The sequence below is a fragment of the Malurus melanocephalus genome, unplaced genomic scaffold (assembly GCF_030028575.1).
Source record: "Malurus melanocephalus ecotype Western Australia unplaced genomic scaffold, MMel_1.1 scaffold_87, whole genome shotgun sequence".
Lineage (NCBI taxonomy): Eukaryota > Metazoa > Chordata > Aves > Passeriformes > Maluridae > Malurus > Malurus melanocephalus.
The window spans coordinates 1321165-1337667 of NW_026623319.1; the positions used below are offsets into that span (position 1 = coordinate 1321165).

The window sequence follows — 16503 nt, forward strand, 5'->3', positions numbered from 1 at the left end:
CTGGAGCTACATAACTTGTATAGGGATGTAGCCCCTTCTTTGAACCTGTTCTCCGTCAAGATTCTTAGTGTCTTCTTCATATGCCTTTCTCAGATTCTCAGGTTGAGAGTATCTCTTTAAAAATAAACATTTACTTCCAAACTTTATGGTTCTATCTTGTGAAGCTGTCACTTTGTGATATTTTTTACTTTAGGGAATTTAGGCCTTGAGGAGCCTGTGCTCATTCTAACTCATRAACTAGGGAGACAAAAAGAAAAGAGAGAAACGTTTCAAAGTCAYTTTAGAAGGAAATGCACCAAAAATGGCTGCAGGCATTTTAATTAAGGAGAAATCCTCTTCAGATGTCAAAATCTATGTTTATTTCTCCAGGCTTCCMTTTTCCAAACTGAAGATGGAAAGAGTTATTTTTATCTCCATTTTCTTTGACAGGCTCAATTAATTACTTTTTTTTCCTTTCTTTGCTAATCTGAAGAAATTGCAGTCGCTTATTTGTTTTTAAATAAACATACAATTATTGCACATCTCTTCTCAGAATAAATCAAGTCTTGTTTGGAAGGAAGGTGCATTTTAATACGGTTCAARGTTGACAGAATTCTCAAGATCTTGAAAAAGATTCATGTTCGTGTCAAGATGCAGCATTTATTTCTATGAAGAACCAAGTCCACGAAGATCATATTCACGCTCTGTTAAGTGCAGCAAGAATTACTCTCTCTATACTTCCCGATTCACACAGTCTTGATCTCTTCAGGAGACTTTAATACAAGGAGGCCAAAATGCCTKTAAATATTTTCTGATCAAAGTTCTTGATCAACTGTGTAGCTTATTAGATTGGAGCTTTCAAATTTGTTTCTTTTGCAACAGATTGAGGTGTAATTTTCTTCATGTCCTTTATTCAGTCCTCACTGAGCCTCTAGTGCAGCCACAGTGTTTTCCGAGGTTTTCCGAGTGTTTTCCTGTGTTTTCCGAGGTTTTTGCAATGTTCCTTGTCACCATTCCCCATCAAACAGGACAACTCACACCTGAGATCCAGCCRCCATTCTATCAGTGAGATTTCATTTTTACTGCCACACTGATTTGCAAAAAATCTGCCAGGGTCTTACTGCTCTTTGGATTGGCTAGAAATGAGCCCAGGGATGGAGGGAGCTGGGCAGACTAACCCTGAGATCACCTAACTCTCACTTTCTTAACAAAGCATCTCTAAACTTAACCCACTGTAGCCTAGACGGTGCCTTTCTCTGCTTTCAATCTTGCCATTCACCAAGTCCCTGGGATCTGTCTCTCTACTGCTGGAAGGGAACACTAGAAAGCCAGTGCTGGCCGCACAAACTTCCTGTCATGTTACCCGAGTTACATCTGTTTCCATCCTTCAGCTGTGCCAGCAGCCCCCAGTAGCTGGAGCCTGGACAGYGGAACCCGAGAGGCCCTGCCATTCCTGTCTGCCCACGCCGGGAGCATCCTGGCCCCACCAGTGCCTCCCCGAAGCCTGTCCCATGGTAAGGACATGCCCAGCAGGCCTGCTGCAAATGCCTGCAGTCACACACACACACAAATCCAGACCACTGGATAAAAGCTGACCTTAGCCTCTCTCCCCACCACCCCTGTAAAAACAATCAGAAACAAAAACCCCATAGTCTTTCCTGGTCTGATAGGTTTTAAATTTTTTTTCCAAATCTTCAAATTCTTGCAGTCCTTATGCAATGTGGACTTGTGTATACTTTGGGACAAGAATTAAATGTGAGAGTGCTGAAGCTTGGTGTGGCTTCTTACCGATGACCAACTTCAGCAGTAAYTTAAGCTTACAAAGCTATTAAACGAAACTTCAAATGTTCATTGTTTAAGAGCCTGTTGCCTTGCCATGAGATCCTTGATAACAGGGCAGTGAAAAAATCTATGTCTGCACTTAGAATCTCCTTAGCAGCCTGTGTGTGAGGCAGATGTACTCTGCAGTATCCATAAGACAGGAAGCCCTAGGTCAGAGTTAGCAACATTTGGAGCTGTTTACCTGGCATTACAAATCTGAACCCGGCTCTGTGACTGCAATGAAGCAGTACAAGTCTGCATTTCTGACCCTTGTCTCATTCCAGGACACTACTCACTGCACTTTGATGCCTTCCACCACCAGCTTAGTGATGCTCCTCCGGCACTGCCTGCACGAACGTTGCGCAAGGTAATGGCAGTAAGCAGAGGCTCCTGAAAGGAATCCCCCTCCTCTGCTCCCACCAAGCAGCTTCTTAATACAGAAACACTATTTTTAACAYGCTAGTTACTTACACATGAGAAAACCCACTGAAAGCTCTTAACCTATTCCACAGCTGAATGCTGTAGAAATAACTTACATGTTGTAGGTCCTTCCCTTTTCCTTTTTTTGCACCATATGCTGTGATTTCAGCACCCTGATCATCACCTCAGCTACTATTTCTCTCACAGCTCTGGTGTTGTTGAGTGCACTTGTCTGTGCCCATGTAAACCAATAATCCTTGACATTTTGAACACAAATGGAACTGCACCGTTGTTAACAGCACTGTCAAAAGCTGAAATGGGGATCAGCAAGATGCAGCATTGTCTCCTTTTGTCAATTTTAACCTAGTTTTGTTTCTCTCCAAACAGTCCCCTCTTCATCCTATCCCTGCATCGCCCACCAGTCCGCAGTCTGGTCTAGATGGGAGTAACTCCACTTTATCCGGCAGTGCCAGCAGTGGTGTCTCTTCCTTGAGCGAGAGCAATTTTGGACATTCTTCTGAACCACCTCCTCGCACAGACACCATGGATTCTGTGCCCAGCCAGGCCTGGAACACTGATGAAGATCTAGAGACACCCTACCTCCCTGTCAGGTACAGTCTCTCTGAGCCTGATGTCCTGGAGTCGCTCAAATCCCAGCCATGCCGAAGCCACTCTGCTCCATCTGGAGTCATTCCTCAGGACACCATGGACCCTCCTGCTCTACCCCCSAAACCCTACCACTCCCGGCTGCCAAACATGGAGAACGAGGAGGGGATGATAATTGAAGATGATGACAAACACCGCCCGTTGCATCGCAAAGTGTCGCAACCAGTGAGCGGTGTAAAGGAWGAGCAGGCCAGGGTGGCATGGGAGCATGGCATCAGCGAGCAGTAGGAACAGCTCCTGGTATGCAGCTGGCATCAGCATTCCAGGTCTGGATACAACAGAGAGAGAGCAGGACTCGGAGAACAGCAAACCGGTTTTCTACTGCCGCAAGGTTATGTCTGAAGCCCTCAAAAGCAATTGGGCCAGCATGGCAGGTTGCTGCTTTCCTTTTTAATTTCTTTTTACACCTTTCCGTTATGTTTTTTAACTTTCTGTGCAGTGGACAGTTTATTCCTTCTGCAGTTTCTTAACCACATCATACGGCACACGAGCCATAGAGACTTGCAGAAGCTGAAAAATACTATTTTAAGTGGAGGGGAAAAAGGGGGGAATGTGGCAAGTTGATTTTGAACCTGCTTTCCTCCAGTTCTGAGACGCACATGAGTAGAAGCAGTTGCACTAGGGACATATTTCTTTGCTGTACAGAATTGAAAGCTCATTGCTGAAATCAGGGATTCTATGAACTGTCAGGCTGGAAGGTGCATGAGCTGCAGGCAGTGGAAGGATGGCAATTCTAAGAAGAAATTGGCTCTTTTGAGAGCAGGATTGTACATATCTGTGCAGTGATCTCCCTGCATTGGTTCATAGGTGCTGAGGCAATCTAACCAGTGCTGATGCACTGATCTCCAAGATATCATTTCCAACAAACTCTGCCTCCTTTGYTTTTTATGTACTGTTTCATTTCTTAAATTTTGGTTTCACTGGCTAGGCCAACCTGCTTTCTCATGGGAATCATGTTATTCATCTGTGCTACAGAACGAGAGGAGGTTAGTAGCTACTGGAGCTACAACCTCATTGTAGGCCTTTCCCGTGCCCAGCTTTGGGCAGGCTGTTGACACCAGCATTTCTATTCCAGATYAAAACAAAACCAACCAAATTGAGTTTCTCATGCCACAAGCTGGTTGATGACCCAACCAGTAAAGAAAAGGTGGCTTAAATGCATCATATCCAACAATCCTTGCCTCAGGGCTGAACATCATAATTCTCACCAACTTCCATTACCCAGGAGCTGAGATTCATTTCCTGATAACTCAATATCCTCAGTCCCTCCCAACAACTCACTGCAGCTGGTGTGCAGAAAGATCTCCCATCTCTCAGAGCAGACAGAAAACACCAAGTCTTGAGCAATGCCCGGTATCCAGTGTACACCCCAGAGTCAGGGACCTTAAAGGCAACCTGTAAAGAACAAGTCTTTGTTTCCTCTTTTGCTTCTTTAGYATGTGTAGTGAGAGCTGCTGCTTTTCTCTTCTAGAAGGTTGATTTCTTTTTTCTCCTCAGGCAGCAATACAGCCTTTCCCCATCCCATGTTTTTTTTATTGATAAGCTCTGGAAAGGGCTAAAGAACACTGGGGGGGACACCAAGCTACATCACACAAACCAGAACGGTGCAGAGCTGAAGACAGTACAAGTCTATGAACACAAAACATGCCTTTTAATGTTGTGCAGTATTTGCACAGTTCAGGAGAAAAAATCTGTGGGTAATATTGTTCTTTACAAAGAAAAGATCTTGGCTCTAAGAAACCTTTTATTCCTGTTTTCATGCTTTTCAAGAAACTTTCAATCAAGATAGCATCAAATATTAAATGTTTTTAGATTAAACAAACCACTTTTCTTCCCTTTGCCACACCCTCACACATTTTAGCCTTCCTTATAACCCTTTCACCTGCAGACTGCAAAGCACACTCCATGGGATGGAAGCCCTCCCTCTTTCCTACCACTGAAAAATCTGAAGCACATTCAAAAAAGACCTCTACCATATAAATTAATGCCAGAAACAGGAACAGCACTCAATTTACATCTTGAATTCTTACCTAATTGTTCTGTTTCTCCAACTAAAAACACCATAAAGAAGCAAAAAAGGATTATTATAAATCTTTTACAGGTCACCTTTAGCACTACCTCTAAATACAGTGACTGGGCAGAGTACATGGTTTCTGGTCTGGCTGTATAAAGTCTGGACTTAGCAGTTGTATGAAAGGGATTTTAAGAGGATTTGTTTTCTTTCTCAAGCTCTAGCCCATGCAAAATTACTAAGTTATAGATTTGTTTCTTAAATGGCTTATTTGGCTGGAACAAAGTCTCTCTTGCTTCCTCTATTTTGTTACTAACACAGGCTGCTTGTAATCATTATATTCTTCACAATTTAAACAACGATAATAAAATCTGACTTATAGTGGATGTTTCATCTTTAGCAGGAAGGAGAGTTTTCCAGTGCTAGGACAATCTTAAATTTTAATGAACCAAGCTGGATCTCTGGTATAGAACAAATGTATGAAAACAACTGATGTTTTCAGTAAAGGTAAGTCAAGGTAATTCCTTAGAAAAGGGTGAAATGTTTTCACRTATGCTATTCTCCAATCCCACTGAGACACTTCCAGTGAAGCTCTTAAAAGAACTAAGTTTTAATTCCATCAACCTTGCCCCATTTGTTTTTTTATTTTCCTGGCAGCAAGACTAAAAGTAATAAATGTAGTGACTTACCAAGCTTCCTTAATGTGAAAAACCAGCAGGTCTTGCAAATAAAACTTTGCAGCACCAAGCATGCAATTACCATGGGATTGAGTCCCAGGCAGCTGGAAAACCTGCCCACCAGAACTCTAATCAGTCTCTCAAAATGCAGTATCCTGCTCTGATTAGAGAACTGATAYAATAGTGGTGAGTCCATTTGGAGAGTTTGGCATTCCTATATTTTTAGAAGGGTTTGAAGATCAATCAGGTGATGTATACAAATACTTAATTTATGGCAGGTCCAGATAAAGAAGGGTGGAATAAATTGCTGAATTTACCAAATTTAAGCCTCTCTGGAGTTAAATTTGTGTTACGGTTCTGATATCTACCAAGTATTCTGTCTCCCTTTTCAGTGTTTGCCTTAAAAGGGGCAGAAGATAGAAAGACTATTATTAAGATTTTGTCAATCTTGGAACTAATATTGCCTGGAACTGCTATTTCTCTGTAGGGTGAGGTGTCTTTTAGCATAGTACAACTCCAACGTCAAGCTCGGTCCTGGAGTAGGTGGAAGCAACAGCAGTAGTTGCACTTGCCCAACAGGATTTGAAGATTCCTTGTATAAACCACAGCAACAGGATGTTTTGAACAGGACCTTGACATTCTATACCTAACTCTAATTCAAACTTCAGTGACTTGCCTTCATTGGGTTTTCTTTGTGTAACAAAATAGCATGTGCATTCCTGAGAAAATTGGTGGAATTCTGCTATAAATCTCTCCATCGTCAGTGTACCTGCTGGCCCCATCTGAAAATTGAGAAGGAGCTACAATGGTAGAAGAAAAGCAATTAAAACAATTTCTCTGAATCCTACCTTTTTTTCCCAATAGTTGGGTTGGTTTTATTGCTGTATGCAAGACTCAGATCCCTTTTTGTCTTTTCCTCTGTTTTGGTTTTTAGCTTACCCTTTTTTAGGTAAGGGATATTGCATATCCCTTCTGTGGAAGTATCAGCCAAAACTGGGGAGGCTGGAGAGAGCAAGAGCCTTTGGGAAACAAATTATGTGGTATTTAAAATTTCCTCTGATCATGCTTCTTTGTAAATACCCCCATTTGAATGCTGTGTATTTGTACAGGAAATTGAGCAAAAAATGTATAGATTGTGATGTCTGACTGGTATTCTGCCCTGTAAATGTGTTTTTAACCTCTGGCATTCTGTGCTTATTTAAAAGAAAAAAAAAAAGGCAAAAACCTCTAACCACTTCTCTTTTGTGTATTCATGTTTAAAATAAAATGAAAACAGCTATCTTATCTATAATGGAAATCAAATTCAAAAGGAAAAAATTAATTTGTACAAGTGTCCTAAAGGTACTTCATTGTATATATTGTGATAGCATGTTTCCAGAACCAACAAATAAGTGGTGTGAATTTTAGATGTAAATATCTGCCGTTTGTTTTGGGTTCCTTTCCCTTACCCATTCACTCGACTGCTGTGATGTGGAATTAAAGATTAATACCTGATATTAAAACAGTACAGCTGTATGGTCATTGCTGTCCTCGAGGCAGGGCTACCCTGGGGCTGCTCCAAACCTTTAAAAGGGACAGAAGAACAGCCCTCAGCTCCTACCTTTGTGTGAATGAGGAAAATAGGGGCCAGCCAAAATGACCTTGTGTATGGKGAGGGAAGAGCTTCCATGTTACTCTTTTAGCTGACTGTGTTATTTAATATCAACTTCTTGAAGCAAGCAACACATCCACCTCCTGGTCTAGTCAGGTAATGTACATGGCATGTGCAACAGCCCCTGACAGTTTTGGGACAATACTTTCAGAGACAAAAGGAACTGAATTAGCTCTCCATAGGACAGCTGTGGAGTGGCTCTGTGACACTTAGTTACCAACWGATGTTGACCCACCACTCCCTCATTGCCTAAAAGCTGCTACACTTTTATTGCAACAGTATTTTAACACCAATCATTTTAACAGAATAGGTGTGAAAGAATAGTAGTTAAGAGATGAAGGAACATGGTATTTGGGAAATCAGAGCTATAGTGACTTCTACATGCTCCTAATTTCAATTTTTCTTCCATTACCACTAATAAACCAGGTTAGTRTACAGGAGACAAAATAACTCATTTCATGTCTTGATAAACAAACAAAACTTCTGAAACCTGACTCAAAAGATATTTAGCAGCAAGTCTGGCTCTTCAACTGGCCCCAGGGTGTACATGGACCACAGAGGCCCCCTTTGCACACACCACATACAAATCTGAGARAAGAAACTGTAACACAGTACTTCAGTGCATCTAAAATACCAAAGTGTGGCTTAGCTGAAGTGTTCACCTCACATCTGAGGAAGTCTGTATCAGTCATAGAATAGAATCATGGAATCATTYGGGTTGGAAGAGACCTCCAAGATCAAGTCCAACCTTTAACCAAATACCAYTATGCCCTCTAAACCATATCATGAAGTGCCATGACCACTGGGTTTTTAAACACTTCCAGGGATGGTAACTCCTCCATTTCCCTGAGCAACTTCTTCCAGTGCTTAACAACCCTTTCAGTGAAGAAATTTTTCTTCATATCTAACCTGAACCTCCCCTGGCACAACTTGAGGTCATTTCTTCTTCTCCTGTCACTTGGTTCCCTGGGAGAAGAGGCTGACCCATACCTGCCTACAACCTTTCAGGTAGCTGAAGAGTGATACAACCTCCACCCAAAACACCCTGRTACCCTCAGCCACCCCTCTTAGGACTTACCCTAAGTTCCAGACCCTTCTCCCTRTCTTCAATTGGACCCTTTAAGACAGTTCCTAAACCAGCTTATGAAATCTTAGTTTTGATTCAGATAAAAACTGTTCATTGACCAAGCACAGGAAATAAAAAACTTATTTGGCAAAACAAAAGATGTATGATGCCATCAGCTTTAAACAAGAGTTTAAAAAATAGTTTCTGTTAAAACCAACAGAACAATTTTTTCAGTGCAAGTCCAATACTTTATTTAAGCTGCCACTAGTCAGATTGAAATCTAAATCCCATGTCCAAAYACCTCTCCTTATCTAAATAAGAAAACTTCAGCACAGTTTCAATACATGACTTGTCTGATCCAGTATGAATTTCATTACAAAGCTGATAAGAGGAGAAATTAAAGCTCTAGAAATGATTCTAACCTGGCTGATAAAAGATTCAGCCTTCTACACCCTATGCATAAATGTGCCTTCATTTRTAGCTGATTCTTAACAGGTCTTGGACACAGAGGCACAGTTCACAATGCAGAGCTCTGAGCTCAGGACTCTTATGAGAAGGTTCACACACTACTTATCCCTTTTGATAGGCTTTACTGTCAATTCCACATAAATTAAAAYCAAATTTGGAATAGTAGATCTATTACACTTCATCTTCCATTCAGCATTCATTCACAGCAGTACTGCATTACATTTTCCCAAACTGTTTCCCCCACCCCCGACAGAACCCAATTCTTTGTCCTCACATCCCAACAGCTGAGGCTGAACCCCTTCATCGCCCCATCGCTGTAACAGATTTTTGTTCTCAGACTGCAGGGCCAGCACAGCTCCAGCCCCCACAGTTGCCTCACCATGAACAACCCCCATTTACCTTTACCTCCCAGCTCCGCAACCCCACAGATCCACCAAGCCAAATGAACTCTCCTGCCCACTCAACTGGCTGATTAGTCCAGAGGAGAGAAGGCTCCGGGCTGACCTTACAGCTCCTTCCAGCCYAAGGGGGCTCCAAGAGAGCAGGGGAGGGACTTCAGACAAAGATCTGAGTGATAAGGACACTCACAAAGACTAGGGTTAGAYTGGACATTAGGCAGAAACAACAGCGAGGACCAGCACAAGCTCTCTATCTGCCAGGTCTCAGACAGGATAAATCCCTAATGCTCGAGAGAGTGCCTGGAGGGTGGCGGAACAGAGCCCCAAAAACCTCACCACGGATCAAAAAGAAGAAGGTAAAAAAAGCAAGGAATCCATTCTAGTTGCTGAATCATAAACCATAAATAAAAAGAAAAAAAAAAAATCAAAATGAGTCCTTGTTCTTTCTCAGACCCATTTGAGGATCCCATATTGAAATATAGAGGCTCATTTCCCAATCCAAAACCAAATAAAATCACTCCTCTCCTGTTCTATAAAAATGCATAAAATTCCTCCTCTGTTTGAAGATGTTTCATAACTGCACTATTTTGGTAGGTAAACTCTGCCCTTACTGTGAATCTCCTAAATTCTCCTAATTATGAATTTAAGCCCTATTTCCAACTAATTAATAAAACACTTCACCTGATAGTTCTTTTGGCCACTATCCTGATAAGAAACAAGGCCACTTTAAGCCACCACCTCTCTGCTCAGCTAAGTGACTTTAGTGGGCAATCAGCATAAATACAGAAAAGCCAATAACCTTCCTAAAGCACATGGATACTGAGYAATTCTGGAGTCATTATGGATTGACTTAATATTAATACCGATCTTAATAAACACATTTGGAGAGATAACCAGATCTAGAAAGGTGCAAAACCACCTCTCCTAGTAAACACATGATGTGCTCTCACTAGCAATTAGTGTCCTAATTACTGCTCTGACCGTCACTGAATCAGGTGCTTCTCCCCACACTGCTTGTATCACCTCGTCAGACTTATCACTTACACCTGATGACCTACATGAAAATTCAAATTAAGCACTACCCCCACCAGGCTGCCTCAAGAGCAGCCTGTGTAAGGGAGCTCACCAAGCTACATGTGGGCTCCCCTGCTGTAGCACAGGGCTGTGTAACTTTGCCTCTCCCTTCCTTCACTGGAATGATATCCCAGGATACACAGTTACACGTAAAGCCTTACAAAGAATTGTCAGCAGTTGTGTATTCCTCTCCCAAGTTTAAGGGGATTGCAGTTAGAAGCTCACAGGGTTGAGGATTGGTGAAGGGAGTTAACGGTTCAAAACATGAGGGCTTTGGGAACAAAGTCGTGAAATATTGTGAGCTGGAAAAGACACGCAAGGATCATCAAAGTCCARCTCCTGGCCCTGGCACAAGACAACCTCAAATGTTCCATGTCCCTGAAGAAAAGGTGATAGGCTAAGCAATAAGGACACTAAGTTGGAATTAAAAAAAAAATTTTTTTTTTCTTCCACTCTCCCAAAACCCCCAACCAAGAAGCCAAAAACAAGCTGCACATAGTTTGCTMTTTTGACCTCTTAGCTGTTCCAGCTCAAAGCATCCAGTCCTTGTATCTCAAAGGGTGTAGCCAGAGCCACCCGTGACGGGCTATGCCCGTGCTGGCACTGAGCCCGTCCCTGCCGCTCCCACCCCTCACGGGGCATAGGCCATGAAGCGCCCGCTCCGGCGGCTCCTCTGCCTCGCCGACCTCCGGAGCACCCAGACAAAGTTCCACCRCCCCCACGCTACTCGGGAGCCTCGAACAAACCCTCAGCCTCACCTTACGCTGACCGGTGCCGCCTCACTATGGAAGAAAATTTGAAATTGGGCGCACGCAGAGCCGGGAAATAGGTGGAGGGCGGAGACCGGTCCCAGAGCGGCTCCGCCCGCCCACAGGTGTGAGGATCAGCCCCTTTCCAAGATGGCGCCCGGGCCGGCGTCAGGGCGCGCACGCGAGCGGCCTTCCCGYAACAAAGATGGCAGCGAAGGGGGCGGGTATCCGCGCCGCGCGCCGCCGTTCCGCCGCCTCCCCCCAATCAACGGCCGCCAACTCTCCCGTGGAGACGGCGGCGCGGCCAATGGGAGCGGAGAGCGTGGCGGCCGGGAGGGGAGCGGGCCAATGGGGCGGCGGCAGCGGGGGCAGCCGGCGCGGGGTGGTGGTGCCGGTGGTGCCGGTGCGGCGGGCGCTGCCGGGCGAGGCGGGATGCGGGCGGCCCACGGGCTTTGCGCGGCGCTGGCTCTCCTTTTGCTGCCGGCCGGCGGCCGWGCGCTGCGCGACGGGGACTGCGAGGGTGAGTGCGGACGGGCCTGGCCCGCGGGCACGGCGCGGGGAGGCCGTTCCTCGCCGCTGTCTCTCGCAGTCTGGCCCGTCCGCCCGTGTGCGGGGCCGGGACGCGGAGCAGCTTTGGGGCTGTGACAGCCCCGAGTGGCAACCCGGCCGCCGGGGCTGGCCGGGCCGGTGGGCGCGCTGCCTYCAGCAGCAGGAAAAGTCTCTCAAGTCTGGCCAAGCGCGGCCGGGCCGGTCCGGGCTAAGCGGCATGCGCCGGGGCGGTGCACCGGGCAGCTCGCGGGGCAGGCAGGGCGGGGCTGCCAACCGTGTTCCACTCCCGGGACGGGASCTCCCTTCCGTGGGTGCTGCACTCTGTCGCGAAGTTGCCGGTCCCTTTCCACGGGGTCAGYGGTAGTGTAGAGTGCCCACGGACGAGAGGAGCGAAAACTCCGGAAGACCGGACCGTCTTCGGGCCGGGAGATCAGCACTGGCGGGGCAGCGCTCCCCACCGGCTCTCCCGTCCGGGTGACGGTGACCAGGGCAGGGAGCAGGAGAACGCGAATGAGGTTACTCACCCGGACCTCGCCGGGACTCCCCCTTAGTCATCACAGTATTACGTTCACGGATTGCTCGGAGTCCTCTGTGCGCACAGCCAGGAGCCGTGAGCAGCTGATCCCAATCAAGTCGGGCCCTTTGTGTACTACGGAAATACAAACGCCTCGAGGGTGGAACCTGTTGAGCTGCACAGCAAATTAAGCTGCTCTTGTGCAGTGAACTGAACAGATGCCCCAAGTGAAGCAAGAAGAACTTGAGGTGGGGCTCTAATAGCTGATTTGGAGTTTAGGATACTAATATCCCTCCTTTACAGTAAGACAGAATGAGGGGAGGGGAGGGAAGTAAATCAAAACTTCCACCTGCTGTCCCAGCACTAGACTGGAAATTTGTTTCTATCCTGCTGTGGCCATCAGTRTCACTGCCTACAGCAAGTTTTTTCTTCCCAGCAGCTTCCTCCCAGCAGTGGACAYCAGTGTGTCTGTGACTGGGTACAGACTAGACTGGTGGGAGATCAATAAGGGTGCTGTATGCGTACAAACATTGTGTTCTGAAATGGCCCATCTTATAATTAGTTTCAGTTTTGATATAATGAGAGTGATTTTCTACTCAGTTCTGCTATGGCCATACTCCATTTCCTGTCCTGCCCAGTAAGTGTGCCATGCATTGTGTTCTGACTTGAACACCAGTTGCTAATGACAATAACATTTGCCAGTCCCTTCCTGCTGGGGTAAACAAATCCCATAAAAGACATAACTCATACCTGTTCCCTAGAGGCAGAATGGTTCCTGTCACTTGTCTTGCATGGGAAGGTGCGAGAATGCCCAGGTGCTGAGCAGGAACTGGTGGGGCTACAGAATGCTTGGTCCAGATGATGCTGATGTCCACAGATGAGTTGTGAGCAGCAGGATGACCAAARTCTGACCCTCAGGATGTCCCTCAGTCATCCCATGGGCTGTTTGCCCTCCTTCCCTGCCATACACGGCGCTGCTGCACTTTGGAACACTTGCAGAGCGACTGCTGCCAAAGGAAGGAGCAATGACTGAGTTGTGCAGCCCTTCCCACAGGAAGGARCCTGGATCTGTCTCCTCAACTGCAGCTGCACTTCTGGGAGTTGCATTATGTCTAAGACTCTTCCCTCTTTCCATCTGAAACTGCATCAGAAGCTTGTGGAAATGAAAGAAGGAGAAAGGTGCCGCRTGGACATAGCATGGGATCACATTTCTTTTTCTCTTGGAAGTAATTTCAACTGAAGCAGCCTGGTAATCAGTGATACCTTGCTACTGAAATCAGCACACGGGGAGTCTCAGAGGATTATATACAGAGTTGTTTTTCTGTCAGCACTGGGTTGGATGCCTGTGTTCTTACAAATTGCTTCCCAAAGCAGCAAGACAAATTTAAATTTATATTTTTGCATGGGTGTGGTTTTRTATCCATCACATGATCCTGAGCTCACTCAGGACAGTGTACAGAAGCCCCTGGACATTTCATGGATCTCATTTCTCAGATTGTCACAAACCCACAAAAAGTACCAGGGCATGTTTTTGATTTACATGTGCTCTGAATGACTTTCTGAAACATGGGTGAAGTCATTGACTGCTAATGCAGTTTCTGAAAAGATCTGYTATCCAAACCCCCTATTCTATTTTCCTACAAGTGTCCTCTGAGAGCTGCCATGAGATTACTGCTCTGGCTGATAACTCCATCCATCTTCCCTTCCAGTGTGTGTCACATTCCTGGGAAGGTTCTACCAGAGTCTAAAGGACAACGACGTTGAATTCACACCTTCCAGTATTGAAAAGGAGCTCTTGAAATCCTGCAAAGAAGCAAAAGGCAAAGAGAACCGCCTGGTAAGTAGCAGGAATCGGTAATATTTGCCTCCTGCAAATGAGGGGAAATTGGTGCTTCTGAGTTTGTTTGATATGGCTTCCCAGGGGCTGTTCTTCCTGGCTTTGTGGCCATAGTTGGTCCTGTATTTTTTATGAGAGAGGACTTGAGGAGTTCAACCTCTTTACCTTAAAAAAAAAGGGAAAAAAACACCACCCTGTCAACAGATTGGATTGGCTGGTCCTGTCTCTCACTGTTACTGAAGCACTGGAGATTACARTGCTTTTGTTTACTGTAGGGCTTCTCTGTTCCTTAAATGGTATTTGGGGTGCTATATAAGCTGTTAAAATATTTATACTCTTTGGCTGTTTAGCTGAAAACTAAATAAAGGAAAACCAAATTGCCCCAACTAAAACCAGAGGCAATTTGTGAATGAAGAGTCCCAAGGAAAAAGCCCTGAACTCTCCTCAGGGAAATGAGACATGCAGAGGGAAAACACTTCAGAGAGTCTCCTTCAATGACTTTATTCTTAATGTTGTACAATTTTTATGAAGTTAAGAAACAAGACCACCAGCCTCAGCAGCTGTAAAGTCAGTGCAATGGAAAACACCTGCTCAGTATCCTGGGCTCAGAGTTAGGCTCTTTCRCCCGGCTACAGCAGTCCCTTGGGAAGGTTCTGTAACAGTAAACATCCAGCTGCAAAACCAGATGAGGACAGGGATAGCAAACTCTGCTTTTAAAAGCTTTTTTTCCCATGCATCCCCACTTCACTCTTTTTTTCCCTCTAGTGCTATTATGTTGGGGCCACAAGTGATGCAGCTACCAAAATCATTAATGAGGTATCAAAGCCCATGAGTCACCACATCCCCGTGGAAAAGATCTGTGAGAAGCTAAAGAAGAAAGACAGTCAGATCTGTGAACTAAAATACGGTGAGTTGCCTGCACAAGAGGAAATGCCTATGATTTGCTGGGGTGTGGATCACTAGGGGTGAAGCAACATCCTAAAMCTACTCAGTCCTGAGTTCTGTAGCCTAGTTAGGTTGCACAACCTGGGTTGCTCTCCATGAACATCCTAGAGAGTTTTATGAAGATGGTTAGGTAAGGTTGTTGGCTGCTAACCCCTCTTGGCTTCCGCAGGGATTCTGATCAGCCCTGGAATAGCAAATTCCCAGGTGCAGCAGCACTGCTGCACTCACACTGCTGTTTGGAATGTTGTGTTTGGGAGGCTGTGTGGTACAGCCTGGCCTGCCAGTGAGGGGACGGGGGATTCTCGCTGTAGTGGGGCAGGCCCTTGGCAGAGCTCTGCAGTCCCAGCTGCTCTCCTGTTCCCAGCAGCAGGGTGATAAAAGCTGCTTTCTCACCTCCTCTGGTGTCTCCTCGGAGCATTCCACTCTCTTGTTTCCTATCACCTTCCTTGAACTCTCATGTTCCTAGATGATTCCTCTTCCTGAATAGACTACTACAAAAAACAGGCATGGAAATGCCTCCTTCTGCTTTCCCTTATTGCTGCCCTTACATTCCCCCTTGAATTGTGGGTCTTTATACTTTTCATTTCTCCTACTAATGTTGTGTTGCTTCCTGAAAAGCTTTTTGTTGTTGTCACTTGCTTCTCTTTCCCTTGAAGTCACTCTGCTACATTCTTTTCATCCAGTGGAAGTGTTGCTGTTTGTATAATAAAAGGGCTTTCAGGGCTATTGTGGAACTCCTGCATCTAAGCTGCAACCATGTTTTCTGTCTTCTAATAACTTTAAGAGCCTTATCTGTTGTCCAAAACCTAACTTAGATGTGCCTTCCACCCCCGGCACCACTGTCCCTCTTGGGTTTTGGCTTCCTCGCCCACCTCGCATATCTGAGTGCAGCTCTGCTCTCCCCGCAGACAAGCAGATCGACCTAAGCACCGCCGACCTGCGCAAGCTGCGCGTCAAGGAGCTGCGGCGGATCCTGGATGACTGGGGCGAGGTGTGCAAGGGCTGTGCCGAGAAGTCCGACTTCATCCGCAGGATCCACGAACTGATGCCCAAGTACGCGCCGAAGGCGGCCGGCGCCCGGGCAGACCTCTGAGGGCCGAGACCGGGGCGACCCTGGGGCGATYCCGGGGCTCTGAGGGGCGAGACTGGGGCTGCGAGGGGACTGTGACGGGCGACCTCGAGGCTCTGAGGGGCGATCCCGGCCCCGCGCTTTGTACGGGACTTTCATTAAAGTTCGCCGGTGTGTACCGGGTGGAGCCGTGCCGTGTGACGTGATTGCGGGACACACACCCCTCCACACCCCGCACCTGCCGGATAGCGACATTCCCCCGTCCCTCCTCTCTCTCCCTGCCTCGTTCCATTCACGGACCCGCCCCGCGCGCGCCCCCTCAGCCCGCCGGGGGGCGGGGCTTCACCGCCCGCYTTGATTGGCGGCTCCTCCGTCTCGCGCGGACGGCGGGAAGCGCCGTGTGACGTCACGGCCCCGTGACGCCGGCTTGCGGCGCGGTGCGCGCGGGGCGATGACGTAGAGCCCGCGCGGCGCGGCGGCCGGAGCCGCCTTCGCTCCCTTTTGTCCAAGATGGCGGCGGCCGCCGGAGGCGCCTCCTGAGCCGCGGGCCCGGCGCGATGAAGCGCGGCAGCGACCGCGACTCGAGCCCGCCGGGGGCCGCGGGCGGAC

General features: G+C 46.7%; 2 protein-coding genes across 8 annotated transcripts in view; both read left to right on the forward strand.

Annotated features, from left to right (window-relative positions):
- Nucleotides 1–7070, forward strand: part of DOCK3 (dedicator of cytokinesis 3) — a 181046-nt gene extending 173976 nt beyond the window's left edge. For 5 of the 7 annotated variants that reach the window (XM_057368019.1, XM_057368020.1, XM_057368023.1 and 2 more), the window contains 3 exons: nt 1371–1493; nt 2085–2167; nt 2608–7070. In XM_057368019.1, coding sequence (XP_057224002.1) covers nt 1371–1493; nt 2085–2167; nt 2608–3114 — 713 coding nt within the window. In that variant the 3' untranslated portion in view covers nt 3115–7070. The remainder of the gene's footprint in view (nt 1–1370; nt 1494–2084; nt 2168–2607) is intronic. The other 2 variants (XM_057368022.1, XM_057368026.1) reach the window with 1 other exon arrangement.
- A 4049-nt stretch (nt 7071–11119) lies between these two features.
- Nucleotides 11120–16076, forward strand: MANF (mesencephalic astrocyte derived neurotrophic factor). The gene is made up of 4 exons (XM_057368027.1): nt 11120–11500; nt 13753–13880; nt 14646–14787; nt 15734–16076. Exons 1-4 carry the CDS (start codon nt 11131–11133, stop codon nt 15916–15918), a joined length of 825 nt encoding a protein of 274 aa, XP_057224010.1. The 5' UTR covers nt 11120–11130; the 3' UTR covers nt 15919–16076.
- Nucleotides 16077–16503: the final 427 nt, after the last annotated feature.